Here is an 18,668-nt window from a genome sequence, read left to right as displayed (position 1 = left end):
GGTTGCCCGCCAAGGTACGATCTACATGGCCTTCATGGATCTTTCTTCCGCTTTTGACTGTGTCAACCGGGGGAAACTGTGGACATCCATGGGGGCCATGAGGGTGGAGGCTGGCCTGGTTGATTTCCTGGGGGACCTGCACAGGTAGACCAAGGCCAACATCCGATTTGCCCAGGATCTTTGGGTTTCCAGGAATTTTAAAATTGAAAAGGGAGTACAGCAGGGATGTATCCTGCCCCCATTTCTTTTTAATCTATACATTAATTATTTGGATAAGACCTTGGTAGAAACAGGGGCTGATTTTCCATATGTTGGGCGGCAAGGATTGCCTGCCTGCTATATGCGGACGACGCGGTCCTCATTGCAAGGACGGCAAGGGGACTCCAGCCCTACTTGCACCTTTAGGAGCTTCATGGTCGATCGTGACTTAGCTATTAATAACTCTAAATCCTATATTATGCAGGTCGGGATGTGACCTAAGAAGCAATACCCCTTCAAAGTGGCTGATGAGAAAGTGCCTCTGACCCCGACATTCTCATATCTGGGTGTTTTACTAGATGATCACTTGAATTGGGGGGCCCTTATCCAGAGAAAAAAGGGGGAGGTCATAAGGGCAAATGCAGCTATCTTCAACTTTGCCGCAAAGATGGGTAAGCACCCGATTGCGGCTATGTTGAAATTATACCTGGCCAAAAGTGATGCTATCTCCAGTTATGGGAGTGAACTATGGGGCTATGTTGCAACTGACGCCCTCCAGGTGGTGGAGAACAACTTTTTAAAACCGCTTCTTGGGGTGCCCAGAGGATCCTCAAACTTGGTGGTACACGAAGAAACAGGGTTACCATTTATTTGTGATACTTTGGCCTTGCGCCCTCTGTTGTTTTGGCTCAAACCTTGGCTAAACAAGGACCTAGGGCCCGATGTAGGTGGCCAAATATCGGTTGGTAACGGTTTAATTCGGTAAATTTCACTGTTACCGACAGCCATTCCTGATGTAGGTAAGGAGTTGGTAATAAGGAATCGGTAAATACTGATTCCTTAATACTGATTCCTTATTGCCCTTGCATTTAAGGAATCGGTAATACCGATTCCTTAAATGCAATCGGTAATACCGATTCCTTAAATGCAATGTAGAAAGCACATTGAAGAGTGCTTTTGGGCCTTAAGAAATCGGTAATTACCACCAACTTCAAGTTGGTGGTAATTACTGGATTCCTTTAAAAAAGCACTTTCTTGCTTTTTTAAAAGTGCCATGTGTGCCAGATGTGCACGCATGCACATTTCAGGGGTGCAACTCACCCTTGAAATACCTCACGGTAATACCGATTCGGTAATACCGAATTGGTAATACTGAATGCCTTCACATTCATTCCTATGGGCCTCCAAGCCCATAGGAATTAATGGGTAGGTATTCCTTATTACCGAATCTCAATTACCGATTCGGTACTAACTAATATTAAGGATTGGGTATTTTTTACCGAATTCTTACCTACATCTGAAATACCGATTTCTTAATACCGAATCGGTAAAATTCGGTATTAAGAATTCGGTATTTCACAATTACCTACATCGGGCCCCTAGTTCATAACCACCAGATTTTGACAGAAGTTCTGAGACTTGATCATATGTTACGCATTCTATGGTTAAAGTATCTAAAGGGATCCTTTGAAGAGCTGGGGCGTCCTGGCCTTTTTTTAAAGCCTGATCTTGTTACCGTTGCGGATGTGGAATTTGTAAAGAAGTCTTTTACTTCTCTCAAAAAGCTTGACAGAGATGGGGTCGAACTGTGTAAACCGAGCGTCCGTAAATTTGTGATGCTAAAAACGACCCCATCTATTGAGCCATATCTTCTGTGGCCTTTGTCGACCCATGAGCGGTTTTTATTAATCAGGTTTCGCTTGGATTATTTTCACTTTTTACTTGCTGTACCAATAGGGAGTTGCAGAGGCCAAGTGCTAGCATCCTGTGGCTGCGACGGAGTGCCTCCTCAGGACAAGCTGCACTTTATGTTTTTCTGTAGGTTTTACGAAGTACCTCGCAGGTCTTTTTTAACTCCCCTTTTAAAAAAGCTGAATTTTACACAGGTCCACCCAGCTCTCTTTTATCTACAAATGTTGAAACTGGAATGCATTTCATTCTTTGCAGGCTTTCCGAGATCCTCACTGAGATCTAGGCACTGTATGTAAAACTAATTAACTCCCAATATCAGTTGGCATCCCATCAACCACCAGCTATGAATTTGTATGCCCGATTACTGGCTGTCCGCTTTTCCCCTCTCTTTTTATCACTGACCCTGATGTATATATTCTTCTGTATTTTATGGGAATGTTCATTACTTTTTTATTGTCATGAAATGTATGCTTTTACATTTTTTAATGGAGTTGTGTGACTTTTTGGTTTTATTTTAAAACCCAATAAAGTTTTTTTTTAATTTGAATTTGAGTGCGAGCTGAGTTGAGAGGAGATAACTTGTGGCCCTGATTGGCTTGGATTGTGCAATTTCTGAGGCTACTCGAGTCAAGAGAAGAGCACTTCTGAGCCGGTCAGAGATAAGGAGAGGGAAATAGCTTAAGATTGGTTGGATTTTTCATACTCTCTCTAGGTATTGTTTTTGTGACTTGACTTAAAAGGCCCTATTTTGCCCAACCTGATATGTGCTAAGCCTGGGATTGCAGAGTTTGGGCCTGGTGCTTTGGATGAACTTAGGGGCATGCCAGTGGGGCTGCACTGCTGTCCCCTGGTATCCTTTCACCAAAATACAGCAAACTCGTAATGAGGGATAAGGTTTCAGAAGGCACTGGATTCCTTGGTGAGGCATCAAAATATAACCCATAATGGTGGAATAGTCACTAGGTATTGGAGATGGCCTCTGGTAATGAGCAAAGTACTACTTCTATCATTTTAAACGGGGAATGCCATGCATTTTGAGACCCCATTCCTCTAGTGGGGAAACAACAATCTGCCCGGCACAGCAAACTAGTCATCTCAGGTAGGTCCTGTCTGTCATCTGTGAAGCGCTCACTCTCTCTGGCTCGAAACTCCATCCTTTCAAAAGCCTGACGGGACTAGTAGTAGTAAAAGTATGTTTATTAGACCATTGGTCTCCAAACAGAATACATATTACAATAAATAGTTTGACGGGACTAAAACAAACCTTCCTATAACTGCAACCAAAGTCTGGGACGCTATCCGTTGGCTTTAAGAACGAACTGCTTGTTTGTTGCTTTCAAGAAACAACTTAAAGTACTGCTTTTACAGAATCCATAAAAAATCTTATACAGGATTTCTGTGAATACATGCTAATATTTACAATATAGATGAGTCTTACATTTCAAGTTTGCATTCCCAATGGGTTTCTCTCTTAGTACAAAACTCTAAACTACCTATTGGCTGACTTCCCTTCACTTCTTATCTTTATGACTTATTTTGTGCACTGTATATGTTTCCATTCTATAATGTCTGTACAATATTCATTGCATATGTGAAGCTCTGCTGCCCTGGTTCTCACTAAATACAACGGCACAAGTAAATAACACAAAACAAATTAGCAAAGAAGAACAAGGGAGCGGAGTGCTAATAAGACAGTACAAAGCTGTTGCCCATCATTGTTGCTCACAGGAACATTACTGTTAGAGGGATGACATTTTCAGGTCAGAGGAGTGAACATGGGTGTCTTACAACCCCTGACATTAATTCCTCACTTCATACAATACATCCAAGAACCGATGATCCTTATTTTCGGGAGCATGTTATTTGTCGTTTTCTAAAAGTATATTTTGCTTGATTTAAGTAAGGAGCCCACTCCGTACTCCCTATAGTACATTTTCACATCCTACTCATCTTCACCCTCAGTGTGATCCTTCCTCACATCCAACGATGTTCTATTTTGTCTCCTATTTAGGGAAGCTCTGCTAGCTGAAATGGGAGTTGCAATGCGTGAAGATGGAGGCACACTAGGAGTGTTCTCCCCTAAAAAGGTATGCCGAGGAGGTAACACTCTAATTGACCCTTATAAAAAAAGGTTGTAACTTGATAAAATGATGTACATTAGTGCATGCCAGTGGTAGGAAGACACAATGTCTGAGTCTCTTCAGAAGATGCTGTGCAGTGTACCCTTTGAAGTTCCCTAATGTACGATGCTCTTAATCTTGCTATCTTCATGCATATGTGCTTAAGCTTTATTTATTTGTAGCATATACACTCTTTGTAGCATACATTCTCACATATTAAATGATTCTGCTCAAATCATATATTCAAGCTTTCCGTCCTTATGCTTATGCTCCCTTCCTGTCTCTTGAGCCTTCTCATTTTAAATGTCATCACTCAATTATTGTATTTAGGGGCTGATTACGGTGTCGGTTTCCAACAGCCTTTCCGGGTTGTCATGTTCGGCACAAAAAGGCGGTCAGAAAGTGACTTATGGTGCCCCTAGCAGGACCCCCTTCATCCTGCGGCCTTTGGTTGGGGGCCTAGGGGGTCCCTAAGGGACCCCCCATGTAAAACCCTGGACTGTGTGCCAGATACCATTGGGTACATGCCACAGGGTGCAGGGTTTTCCGCACACCGACATTCCCCCATAGAAGCCTGTGTTTTTTCAAGCGGAACCCAGGCTCCCATGTGAGTCAATGGGAATCCAAGCAAACAGTGTTTGGTCGCATAGTAATCGGTCGGGAGCAACCTCAGAATCGGTTGGTCTTGATTCCGAGTTGGTGAAAGGGGGAGGAAACCACAACCAACATTGTAACCAGCCCCTTAGTCTTCCACTTATGCACTCTGCACATTCTGTTGTTCAATTGCGTCTTCTCATTCTTCTTAGGCCCTCCCATTCCACATGACTGAGTTGTGTAGGTTGTGAGTGCACCTTGTTTACAATCAGCTGTATTAATAAATACATGTCTTCTATTTCTATTTCTATTTAAAACATTTATAGAGCGCGACAGCTTGCCTAGCAAAGAGGCGTCACAGCCCTAACATCAAAATAGGCAACATCAGCGCAGGAAGCAGTCTCCACAGTGGGAAAGAGAAAGGTTTTAATAGCTTTCCTATATTCAGACAAGTTGTCAAGCCCTCGAATGTAGGGTGGTACAAAAGGGGGTGGTGATGGACGGAGCATCTGAACCAATCAAATACTCGCACCAAGTCAACAGATCTGGGTTTAATCCATCACCGTTCTTTAGCCCACTCTGCCACCCCAGTTCAGACATGGCCATATGCAAATAAGTCTGACCCTGTGCCTCATGGGAAAAGTCCAGCCCAAACTGCCAAGCCATGCCTTCCCTGGACCGAAAACAAGCTTCCTAGGACCGATTTCTGGCATTTTAGCCGTCTTCAGCCAGGCTTGCTTGAATCCAGTGGCAAAGTGAGCAAGGGACTCACGTCTGAGCATACCCTGCCAACTTATGGCGAACAAAGCGGTACAAAAGGGGGTGGTGATGGACGGAGCATCTGAACCAATCAAACACTCACACCCAGTCAACAGACCTGGGTTTAATCCATCACAGTTCTTTAGCCCACTCTGCCACCAGTCATAGTGTAGTTAGAGGTAAAAGTAATTTTAAAATAAGCACATTCACAGCCCAAAATGGGCTGTTTAGTGAAGGTGCAGGTAGCCGGTTTTAACAATAGCCACAATACCCCCACCTCTCGTGTCTCTGTTCAGGGTATAAATAACATAACCCTCCGGCAGTGCCAGTCCTAGGATCGCCACAGAGTTTTCAGAGAGCCACGTCTCAGTTAAAACTAAAGTATCAGGAGATTCAGTTTCAAGAAGGTCATAAACATCAGAGCAATGTTTGACCAAGGAACGACAATTCAGATGGAAAATAGTCAAACTTTTGCCTGGGGAAGGAGGACAATCTTGAGAGACTACCTGGGTGACAGATGAAAAACCACAGCATCTGCAGCTGAAGGGGCCCTCTAGACCCCCAGCCCGTGGACTAAGCACCTCCCGGACAATGTCCTGATTGATAGCAGCTTTTTCTGGGTATAAGTGTGATGTAATTTCCTAAAATTGGTGGCATGTCTGGCGTCTGGCAACTGCCTGGCGCGGACAGGCGCAGACCGGCTTGCCTTTGGCCTTTGTACCTTCTTCCACTATCTAAGTGCATATGATTTAGGCGAAATCGGTATTCACCTATGCCTCAGTGTCTCTGTCTCATCTCTAACATGGAAAGCAAAAAACGGTTCAGGAGTTTCAATGGTCTAGATTGCAGTTGCCTTCAATATTACCTATGCCATGGTCGCTTCTTTGGAGGTGATCACACCTTATAAAATTGTACAAGTATTTTGGTGTCATTAATAATTTTGTAGGTTACAATACTACCTCTTGGACATTCAATGTGTAAGGTTGGGTCTGCCCCCACACAAACTGCTAGCTCGATGTATCGAGTATCTTCTGATCACTTCTGTCCTATTTATTCCTAGTGAGTCCTCAATTTCAGGTTGATGTTTCTTATTCTCCCTCCTTTTGATTGCCATTCCTTGTATGTCCACAATTCCCTTCTGCATTTCACATCTGTCTTTCAGCCCAAACATGTCCTTCATGCTGCAGCATCTCGTGTTCCTCTTTCCTAATCATACATGTCTTTCATGTCAAAAAGTGTTGCTTGAAGGTCTCCATTGCTCTACTTTATATATTTTTTCAACATTTTCCTTTTATGGTTTGCAGCAGCTACTTGTTAAACCCAGGGTGGTCTTCCATCAAACGGTTGGTGTCTACTCCCCCAAGGAGGTTAGTTAAGGGTGTGATCTGAGTGACACTGATCTCAATTTTATCACTTTTGGAGAGGATTGCATCGTCTTTATGAGAACTACCATTTTCTGCACCAGAGGAACAAGGACTAGACCCGATGAGGATATATTGTCCTCAGCATTCACTTCAGTGTCCTTATATATTTCGCACACTGACCTCAATATCTTCAACTGAGTATTAATTTCCACAGTGCTACCCAGTACATACATTGTATGAAATCTTGTTAGAGTTCCTTGAGAATTTGTCTTACACTTACATATGCATCTGAATAGGGTCCATAGCTTCAATGCTGACTTTTTGTACTTCAGTAGTCTCATACTCTTCCATTGGTTCCTGTCCCTCTGGTGCAGGCTGCAGAACTGTGAAAAATATCTACTCTCTCCTTTAATCTTCCTCTATTCTTGCATCTCTATGAGTGAATTTGGATCAAGCATGGTATTTATGTGGGCTCAGTCACAACCATTTGAGCATTGTTTTTTAAAGGTACCCACTGTTATGAATTTCCCTGGAGGAAACCACAAAATTAGGCAAAATACAGCTAAACATTGTTTTTTGGGGGAAAATGGGAAGAAAGTGCTGCAGAAGACAGCATATGTTTTGTTCCCTGCAAATGGTATCAATGAAGGATTATTGTGCTGAAATCACCACCTTCCCAGCTTTCAGAAATAGGTAGACTTTCATCAGAAAATCAAACTTTTCTACACAGTTTTGGCATTTTACTGAGACATAGCCTATTTTTCCTATTTTTGTTCTTTCACCGACCTTCCTGTTATTGGTAGAAATGGGTATAAAACCAATATTGGTTCCTGGCAAGCGAGCTAGGTTATTTGTGTAGATCTTTCAAGGTTTTCCTATAGAAAGTAACAGTTTAAATAAAAAAATGAAATTCAGTTAAAAAACAGCAATTTGTGCCTACATTTTCACCCATAACTTCTTCGAACTTTGCTAGACTTTTGAAAGCAATATACTGTTACGTTCGCGGTACCCTTCTGGTTGTGAGGATATATCAGGCTTGTGTGTTCACCAAGAATCTGAGGTACTCAGAGCCAATGACTGTGCTGCACCTTGCAATGTTTTTTTATTGTGTACCATGTATACAGCAATTAATTTGGTAAAACATAAAGAGTGAAAAATAGGTTTCAAGGAAACCTATGTATTTGCGAAATGGGAACAAGAAATGGAGTTTAGAAGCAGTGGTTATTTGCACACCTCTGAATCTGTGAGAAGCCATACTAGCATCTTACATTTGGAAGGCAAAATGCATAAAAAGACAACTGGTCATAACACTTGTTCTACTATTCTGTCTTCCCCTAAGTCTCCCGATAAAAATGGTACCTCACTTGCATGGGTAGGCCTAGGTGCCGAGACAGGAAATGGGTCATAACGCAACATGGACACATCACATTTTTCCACTGAAAACTGACTCTTTTTTCACAATGTGCCTAGCTGTGGATTTTGAGCCCTATCTCAGACGGCACCTGGAGGAACCTAGCAATACTGTATATTATTGAAAACTGGACCATCAGGGAAATTCAGGATGTGGTGAGTTGTGTGGCTCTCACAAGGTTCTGTTACCCAGAATCCCTTGCAAACCTCAAACTGTGTAAATAAAATACACATTTTCTTCACATTTCTGTGATGGGAAGTTCTGGAATGTGCAGGTAGCCTCAAACTTCCACCCACCCAGCATTCCCCCAATCCTTCTGATAAAAATGGTACCTCACTTGTGTGTGTAGGCTTAGTGCCCGTGAAAGAAAATGGCCCAAAACACAATGTGGATGCATCACATTTTTACACTGAAAACCGACTCTTGTTTTGGAAAGTGCCTACCTGTGGTTTTTGGGACCTCTCTCAGCCAGCACCTAAGGAAACCTAGCAAACCTGTACATTTAAAAAAACGAAAAACCCAGGGGAATCCAGGATTGAGTGACCTGTTCAGTTTTCACCCAGTTCTGTTACCCAGAATCCCTTGCACACCTCAAAGGTTGTGAAAAAACACATTTTCCTGAAATTTCTGTGATGGAAAGTTCTGGATTCTGTGGGGAGCCACAAACCTCCACCCACCCATCATTCCCCCAAGCCTCTCAATAAAATTGGTACCTTACTTGTGTGGTTAGGTTTAATTCCCACAGCAGGAAATGGCCCAAAACGCAACTTGGACACATTACATTTTTCCACAGAAAACTGACACTATTTTTTCATGTGCCTAGCTGTGGTCTTTGGGGCCTAGCTCAGCTGGTACCTTCGGAAACCTAGTAAACCTGTATACTTTTGAAAACTAGACACCCAGGGAAATCCAGGATGGGGTGGCATGTGGGGCTGTCACTATGTTCTCTTACCGAGAATTCCTTGCAAACTTCAAACTTTGTCAAAATAACCACATTTTCCTCACATTTCTATGCTGTAGAGTTCTGAAATCTATGGGAAGCACAAACCTCATCCCACCCAGCGCTCCCCTACATTTTCCGATAAACATAATACCTCACTTGTGTAGGTAGGCCTAGTACCTGTGACGGGAAACAGCCCAAAATGCAATGTGGACACATCCTTTTTTCCAGGAAAAATGTACCCTTTTTTCGCAATGTGCCTAGCTATGGATTTGCACCCTTGCTCTAACCCAGAATCCTCTGCAAACATCAAATGTGGCTTAAAAAATCACATATTGGGGGATCCACTCAAAGCCACATCTCCTTGGATTCTCCCGGGTGTCTAGTTTTCAAAAATGTCTGGGTTTGGTAGGTTTCCCTTGATGGCAGCCGAGTCCGGAACCAAAAACGCAGGTGAATCCCTCGCAAAGGTATGTCTTTTGTGACCGAACATTTTGAAATCGCCACAGTACGTTTTGGGCCATTTCCTGTCACTGGCACTTGGCCCACCCATACAAGTGGGGTGCCATTTTTATCAAGAGACCTGGGGGAATGCTGTGTCATAGGAAATTTGCGTGGCATTGGTGATCCACACAGGAATGTGAGGCGAAGGTATTTTTTTGTGTGTAAAATGTAAGGTTTGCAGGGGATTATGTGTAAGGAAATTTTGGGGGGGTCCACGCAAGCCACACCTCCCTGGACTCCCCCGGATGTCTAGTTTTCAGAACTGTCTAGGTTTGGTAAGTTTTCCTAGATGGCGCCCGAGTCCGGGACCAAAAACGCAGATGACACCCTTGCAAAACCAGGTCGTTTTCTGATAATTTTTTATGCCTCTACAATATGTTTTGGGCCTTTACCTGTTGCAGGCCCTTGGCCTACCCACACAAGCGACATAGCATTTTTATCAGAAGAGCTAGGGAAACGCTGGGTGGTAGGAAATTTGTGTGGGTTTGGAGATCCCACAAACTTTCGACACAGAAATGTGAGGAAAATTGATCTTTTTAGTAAAATGTAAGGTTTGCAGGGGATTCTGGGTTACAAAACATTAGGGGATTCGTGTAAGCCACACCTCCTTGGACTCCCCTGGATGTTTAGTTTTCAGAAATGTCTTTGTTTGGTAAGTTTCCCTCAAAGGCCCCCGAGCCCAGGACAAAAAACACGACTGACCTACTTGCAAAATCAGGTTGTTTTGTGATAGATAGGGGGCACCTGCGTTTTAGGTCACATGCTCGGCAGCCATCCGGGTAAACCTACTAAACCCAGACATTTCTGAAAACTAGACACCCAGGGAAGTCCAGGGATGTTTGGTTTACATGGATCTACCAATGGTTTCTGACACAGAATCCCTTGCAAACCTCACATTTAGCTAACATGTTACATTTTCCTCATATGTGGCAAGGTTGTGTGATCACTGCACCGGCACACATTTCCCACCATGCAGCATTCCCCTCAGTCTCCCGATAAAAATGATACCTCACTTGTGTGGGTGCCCAAAACAAAGTCAGCCTAAACTCTTATGAAAAAAACCTGCCCATTTGGACCCACTTTGGTTACCCTGCAGTTTTTCATTTGAAATGTTTTTAGGTTCTCTGCTTTGGGCACCCACAAAAGTGAGGTATCATTTTAATCAGGAGACCAGGGGGAGTGCTGGGTGGTGGGAAATTTGTGCTGGTCGGGTGATCGCACAACTTTTCCACACTGAAATGTGAAGAACGTTTGACTTTTTAGCTAAATTTATGGTTTGCAAGGGACTCTGGGTGATAAAACACTGAAGGATCCACACAAGCAAGCCTCACCGCCAGGCAAGCGCGATCCATGCACACCTCCACCCAAGCGCTATTCATGTTCACCGCCAGCCAAGCAACAGACTAGGTACACCATCAGCCAAGAAGCACCAGGCCACACACACCTCCAGCCAAGCGACTGTCCACACACACTGCCAGACATGTGCCTTCCACGCAGACCGCTAGCCAAGGGACAATGTAATGTAAATGTAAATTGATACTTGTATAGCGCACTACTCACCCGCAAGGGTCTCAAGGCACTTGTACGAATACCGCTGTGGAAGCCATCCTGGATTTCCCTGTGAGGTGTCCACTCCTGGGCAACCCCAAGGTGGAGGCCAGGCATCTTTAGCGTTGTGGGAGCCGTTGTGGAGATTAAGCAAGCTATTGCCCAGAGTTGCAGAGTGGGACTCCATGATTGGAATAGGCACTGAGGCGAGAATTATCAGGTCCGTGGAATTTTGAGCCCAAGACCCGCCGAGGCGGGGAATTGAACCCTGGTCCCGGGCTAGACCTCTGCATCAGGGTCTGCCGCTCTAATCATTGAGCCACACTTCTCCACAATCCATGCACACTGCCAGCTAAGTGCAAGTCCACATACACCGCCAACAAAATGCTGGTTCACACAAAGCCAGCCAGAAGCCAGTAAACACAGACCATCAGCCTAACTCCAGTTCACACACACACAGAAACGCTTGTTAGTGTCTAGTGGTTTTCAGATGAGCTTACAAATAACACTGTTCTGCCCCAAGGGAATGCAGAAGCAGCCAAAATGTGTTCACACATTGCCTAAGGGCTGCTCCCTGGCATGCCCATAAACATATCTCAGGTGCCTATTGGGCTTTCTGCCCCCCCCCCCACCCAGAGACAGTTTTTGGTAATACCCCCCATCAGTTCCCTTAAGGCAGTTAGGAAGACTGACCCTTTTTTGTTTGGGGTTTGGGCATTTACATGCCCATTCTGGGAAGCCCCCCCCTCTTTTAGATAAAAAAATAAATCCCTGGTGTCTAGTGGGGTTTCTGCTCCCCTGGAGGCAAGATCGAGAGTAGTAACCCCAATCTGCCTCTGGGATGGCAGAAACAATGTCCCTTGTGGTTTGGGTGCTGGGGCATTGGAATGCCCATGTAAGCAGCCCCCACCTCTCTATTATAAAAAAAAAAAAAAATGCATGGTGCCTAGTGTGCTTCTTGCCTCCCCGGAGGGGCAGATCAAGGGCTATTTCCCCCATCTGCACCACAGGGGGGGGGCAGAAAGACTGTACCAATATTTCATATGGGTGGGGGCATTAAAATGCCCATTTAGGGCAGCCCCCACCCCTAAGTTTGGACACAAAAAATCCCTGGTGTCTAGTGTGATTTTGCCCCCACAGGGGAGCGTATTGGGGGTTACTGTCCCCTACGGGGGTGCAGAAAGACTGATCTTTGGCAAATATCAATGGGAGGGACAAATGCAGAGTCCACTAGGGAGATTCTCTTCTTTCCAATGATACCTCTCCTGTTTGCCTACATGCTCGCAGGGCTGAGATAGCCCCCTGAGCACGTAGGAAATGAAACTGAAATGAGCTGAGATGCTAATTACAGTTTTGGTTTCATTGTAATGACGTTAGCGCGCCAACCGTCAATACACTGAAACAAAAAAATGCCGCAGCCAGCAGGGGAAGTACTTCCCCAGCTACCCAGTCTCAAAGAAAAAAACAAAATCCCTCTGCTGTTCACAGCAGAGGGATTTCTTACTGCTGTGCAGAGAATGTAACGGTTCTGTCCTTGGCACAGCAGCACTGCAGCCGAGGACATAACCATTACGTCCTCAGCATAGAAAGGGTTAAAAGGGCTGTGAACTATATTGAAATTAGAAATAAGCAAAAACAATGGAGCTGACAAATAAATTAAATCTGTGATAAAAGCGCTGCCCCTCCCTCTACATGTTGATAAAATACATGGATTGATGGACTTTACTAACTTCTCCATAGCAAAAAAATAAGGTTATGGGTACTTACAATTGTACATAACTCTGACCCTCCCTTCTGTGAGCCAAGTGAAGCCTTTTTTCCTGCATACATTTGGGCTTGCTATTGATTGAATCTAAATGGCAATCCCATAACCATGCCACTCCACAATTTCAATGGCAGAGATTAATCTGCAGAGGTTAGGTGTCTTCTCCGCCCAAGCTTTCACATTATAAAAATTAATTCATGCCAGAGATGTGGAGCCAGGGAAATACAACTTCAGAACTTGTAACAAACATGAGTATTGCAAGATCCTTGTTATTCCCGCATAAATCCACTGAGACACAAATGATCAATTCCCCTTTGGCCCTCCACAAAGGAAAAGTAGGTTTTAAATCCCTCTAGAAAAAAGAGGGTTTTATCTTCCCAAGATTCTTCCAGACAAATAACCTGATATGTCCTGACAAACTGCACCCAATTACAATCATTAAACTTAGCGGAAAAACCTGCAATGTTCTAGATAGTAACGTCAAACCATGGAAGTTGCGCATTGGAAAATCCAAAGGGTAAGTTATACATAAGGTGGCGGGGAGGGATAGATAACAAGGGGATAAGTCAATCACAGGTATCAAGATTACTCGGGGTAGCAAATCTGCTTCATATACACAAAGCTCGGGGCTCCAAGGAGACAGGTATAGGTCTATCCTGAGAGACAGGCCCCTGCTAAACCTGTTTCCAAAAAAGGTTGACAGACTATTTCTGGCTTATAGAAAAACCAAGTCAGAGGGCCTGGAGTTTGAATGGTCCAGAGTATCTGAGTGTGCTTAGGGTGGTCAAAACATGTGCAGTAATGGTAAGTTTATTAAAGTTTACTACAACACAGCCACCAGACTAACCTCTTAACATCTGAGCCCAACCAGTTTGCCCTTCGCACCATGTTGATGGAATCATAAATCTCCATGCCTAAGTTGGAATGCAAGTTAAACCAGTGAACCACTTTGTTTTCCAGCTCCTGAAAGGATTCAGGCAAAGGCTGGGTCAAAGGGGGAACATTCCCTAAGATAACAACGTAGGAGGTCGCTTCAGGAGGCAAATTAATCACCATCCCTATCTTAGGGGGTGAAGGGTAGACCACTAATGAAAATGGAGACCTTGCGATAACAGCTGGGTGGGGCTAAAGAAGCCGATGGGACACAAGATGACACCTTAACAAGCTGAGGAGCTTGGGAAGAGGGAACTGGCTCACAAGTGCTCTAATGATCTCTGCGGCTGGGTTGAACAGTTCTTATTACGAACACCACAAGATGAAGTACTCATTCCCAACAAAAGGTCTGCAAACTTTTTCTCATGGTCCAAAATCTGCTATGATCTAGCTATGATCAGTGCTAGCCTTTACATAGTTGGATCCATTTTTGCGTTCAAGGCAGTATTACACTCGTGCAAGTGAGTATCTGGGAGATGGTCTGGTAGGTGAGAGGAACATAACATTGGCTCTGCACACCCACGTTGTCTAAATTGCATCCCTGTTTTTTGTCTGTTGCACATTTCCTGCACTTACCGCTAGGACTTATGATTGGGCTTAACTGAGTAAGTTCCTGTGTGTGTCTAGCTGCGGCACACACTCTCAAAGAAGTCTCATCTTGATCACCCTCCGACGGACTAATTGCAATTGTGCCACGAGGCTGCAAGAACACAATAAGAACAATAGAAATACGGGATACTATTGGGAACAAGTGGAGGGCCATCCCCAGTTAGAGACAGCCTTCTTTCTGCCAATTCAATCTCTTTGATACAAACCCTACGGCCCGTGACAGAGAACCCTCAATGGTGGTAATTCCTGGGCTAATATGTGGAGACAGTACCTTTAAGGCAGTTGCCTTTCTTTTCCCTATACTCGGCTCAGCAGCTGCTACTCTGAGTACAAAAATGGGCACACTACAAGGAGGGCTTCCACAGTATGTAACAGGAAGAGCTAAGAGAGGATCTCCCCTTCATGGAAACAAACACATAGGGTCATATCAAAACCCTGGCTAAAGAAATAGCATATGATTCTGTTTTAATTACAACCCTACTCCCTGCCATAAACTTTCATGTCTCTCCATACACCACAATCCTGGCTATTGGACCACACAATTGACCAGGTCACAATATGGTTAAAGTCCACCAAATGGGTAGTAACAGGGCCTAGCCCAAGGATAGTTAGCGTGCCTATATGTGCAGCACGTACCCTTTAACAGAATGGGCGGGGCTTGACAACATCCAATGAAGAAACCAAGAGGGGTGGCCCCACCTCACCTCTTACTGGTGCTGATGAATTGGCTTCACTGGGGGGCGTCCTGTGCAGTGGGTGCCAAAGCAGCGCTTTGTAGTGCTAGAAGGTGTCTGCCCCAAGTAAGGCTGCAAGGTCTTCCTGGCGCAGTGGATTGTAGGACCTGACGACCCTGTCTCAGCAGCCTCAGTATTTTCCTGTGAAGCGTGTAAGGAGGCAGCTCTTTGTAGAGCTCTCAGGTGTCTGCTTCCAAGGATGTCTGCAAGCGATTCCTGGTGCTGTGGATTAACCGCATCGCTGCGGCGGTTATTTTTGCGCTACGCGGCATTTTTGCAAAAGCTGCGTTAGATGACGAGCTCAGCTCGTCATCCGCACACGCCCCCCGTGGCTGATGACGAGCTGAGCTCGTCATCAGCATCGAAGGGGTTAAGGGACCTGGAATCCCTGTGTCAGCAGTCTCTGCATTTTCCCGCACAGCGGGTGGGAAGGCAGCGCTTTGTAGCGCTGGATGGTGCACACCCCCAAGGATGGCAGCAGGCGCTTCCTGGCACTGTGGATCACGGGACTTGGAATCCCTGTGTCAGCAGTCTTGGTGTTTTCTCTCTAGAAATTGTGAGCTTGGTTTACTTCAAACTAAATCCATTTAATCAAATAACTACATAACAATGCCGTGACTTTTTGTTAACCATGCACTGTTATGTAACTATTTGGTTACATGGATTTAGTTTGAAGTGAACTGTGAACCAAGCCTACATCTTTCAGCATGAAGGATGTTATTAAGTGAAACCTCAGGTGTGGTAAGAACACTGTGGCCTTCCCATATAGAACCAACTGGTAAACCTGGCTGTGGGACTCCCATAATTATAAGTCTACTCTATCAATGCTATAGGATTCCAGCAGAGGGAAATTCTTACCATCAGTACCATGTTAGTACTATAGAAATCTAGTAATAAAAGCACCTTCAGTGTGTTCTTATTGTTAATACTCCGACATAGTGAGGTTTCTCCTGAGGTGCCACATGAGTATTCAAGGGTTCCTTCTTAGTATCACCCTGTCAGTACTGTAGGCCTCTAGGAGCTCGTTTTTCCCATCTATGTCTTGCCAGTTCTTTAGCAAACCAACAGCATGGGCCAACTCCCAGCATCACCCGAAGACTGCTGCAGGACTCATGCCTTGTCCTGTCTGTAGTTCAACTAAAGGTCTCCATGCATGATTTCCATGTCATTATCAAAGAATGATAATGGTGGACATTTTCTCTCGCTGCCCATTGTGAGTACTGTAAGACTCACATGAGGGCACTCTTCACTGTGGCAGTGCTCTGTCAATACTCTTGATAACTTCCTCTCGTAAGAACCCTGACAAACCCATAAAGCTATGGATATAAAACAATTTTTTATTGGTTCCTTGACAGGCCAGCCCCAGTAGCACAAACTACTGTGTGCATCTGTAGTTCATAGAGGGCAGGCTTCTTTATAGTGAAGGACAGCGGTATTCATCATACAGTTCACTTCAACAAGTTTCTCTTTTACTCTCTCAAACAGACTCCTCATCTGGTCAATCTCAATGAAGACCCGCTGATGTCCGAGTGCCTTCTGTATTATATTAAAGATGGGGTCACCAGGTGAGTCATGTTTCATAGTAGGTAGAGTATGCGACCAAACGGTTACTCTGTGGCCAGACGCATCCGCAAATGTAATCCATTCATTGAGTCTTTATTTCGACAATTTCAGTCATAAAAGATTACAGTAAAAACAATTGTGCAAGACCGAGAATACATAAAATTATCATTTCATAAAAACAGATTTGATAAAACAGATTTAACAGACAAATTAACAATCACAGTGTAAAATCACCCCTGGGTACCGCTCTGATGAGGGAACATCTTTTGCACCACATTGCTAAGAGAAACTTTGAGAGTGCAAACACTATATGTGGAGATGTATCAGTCTTCCAGACTCTCATTGCAACAGAGCATTTATCAAAACCCATATTCTTACATAGGGGTACCAGCCAGTACTTTCTGGCTTTTCTGTAAACAGGGCAAAAAAAGAGCATGGGCAATTCATCCTCCATGATCGCACCACACCCGGGACAGGATTTGCTTATAGAAATCGACCACTTGCCTGCGAATGCCCCTAGTGGTAATGTTCCATGCCTCCATTGGATGTATAACTTTCTTGCTCTTACTGGATAAATGACATCCAAAAACTCCTCAAAGGCATAAGTGTGTTTGAATGTTAAAAAAGTTGTTGTCAAGGATCCAGCTTTGGAGTCATGCAACCATATGTTCTGTTTGTAATCCATGAAGGACTTCGCAAGCATTTTGCCTGAGACCCCACTTCATGCCTGTTCTGGATCATACCAGAGGTCCAATAGTCCCATTTTCCCTAGTTCGTTTTTCACGAATACAAGCCAGGAGATGTTTGCTGCACTACCATGGCTCAACACATCCTTTAATGTAATCACTTTTATCCACTAGATCCAATACGTCACTCTGTGGCAGAGTTATCTCACTCACTTAAGATTCCTAGCATACTTGGAAAAGCTCATGTATCCAGATAAATCTCTTTATTAGGCTCCTTGCGCCGCACAGCCATGAGTCTCAAACTTCGACTTGTTTGCTGATTCTTCCAGGATATTTTAATGATCTGTGCTGATTGGTACCATTTTGCTAATGCAGAGGCAGCTCTTACCTCATTTTTCTTTGGGTCCAACTTTTAATGTCACTGGAAAATAATTTACCTTCCAAAATGAAAAGCCTCATGATAATTCGGGAATCCAGCATGGCTGGACTATTGGTGTTTTTGTGCCTTTCATTTTGTAAGTATTTATGTTTTACTGTACACAGGGTCGGCAGAGAGGAGAGGAGACAAGACATCCTACTGAGTGGTCACTTCATCATGGAAGAGCATTGTATCTTCAGAAGCAACATCACCATATGCGGTGAAGGTAATACTATCACTTTACTTATACCCCACAGCTAGTGTTTTGACATATAATGCAACTGCTTAGGAGTTACCAATATACACACACACCTCAAGTTGCTTATGAATTTGATAATCCTATGTGCTGCAAAGCCTACTCCCGATTTCTAAACCTGGGTAAATGCCCTGAGTTCCCTAGAAAAAGAAAGTGCCTCCACCCTTTCATACAGATAATGGGAAACTATAGAAACACTTCAAAATACATCTTATATCATATAATGCAAAATTATAGAACAGACCTGAACATTTTTTGTTTTAGCTATAAAGGAGACGGTGCTCCCTGAAATAAATGAGAAAACACACACTCCACACCGCACACTTCTTTTTTAGGTCAAGCCTTTAGCGGCAGTGCGCATGCGCTGCTCGCTCTGTGAGGCATGCAGTAATGGAGTATGCAGTGGAAGCTCCGCCTCCTATAAGCCAATTGCCCTGCTTAACCTGGACGCTAAAATATACTCTTCCATTCTGGCTAAAAGACTAAACGACCTCATGCCCCTTCTAATTCACCCAGACCAGTCGGGCTTCATTAAAGGGTGCCAAACACACGACAACGCCCGCAGAATTATACA

At 44.1% G+C, this 18,668-nt stretch overlaps 1 protein-coding gene across 1 annotated transcript in view; it reads left to right on the top strand.

Moving 5' to 3' along the window:
- The window catches only part of KIF1A (kinesin family member 1A), a 2,508,766-nt gene that overhangs the window by 815,735 nt on the left and 1,674,363 nt on the right, over nt 1–18,668 (top strand). The window contains exons 16-18 of the mRNA XM_086944020.1: nt 3,902–3,977; nt 16,657–16,736; nt 17,964–18,064. Of these exons, the coding sequence (XP_086800146.1) occupies nt 3,902–3,977; nt 16,657–16,736; nt 17,964–18,064 (257 nt within the window). The remainder of the gene's footprint in view (nt 1–3,901; nt 3,978–16,656; nt 16,737–17,963; nt 18,065–18,668) is intronic.

Source organism: Lissotriton vulgaris, chromosome 11 (genome assembly GCF_964263255.1).
Source record: "Lissotriton vulgaris chromosome 11, aLisVul1.2, whole genome shotgun sequence".
In the NCBI taxonomy this organism is placed as follows: Eukaryota; Metazoa; Chordata; class Amphibia; order Caudata; family Salamandridae; genus Lissotriton; species Lissotriton vulgaris.
This window is presented reverse-complemented; position numbering and strand designations above follow the sequence as displayed.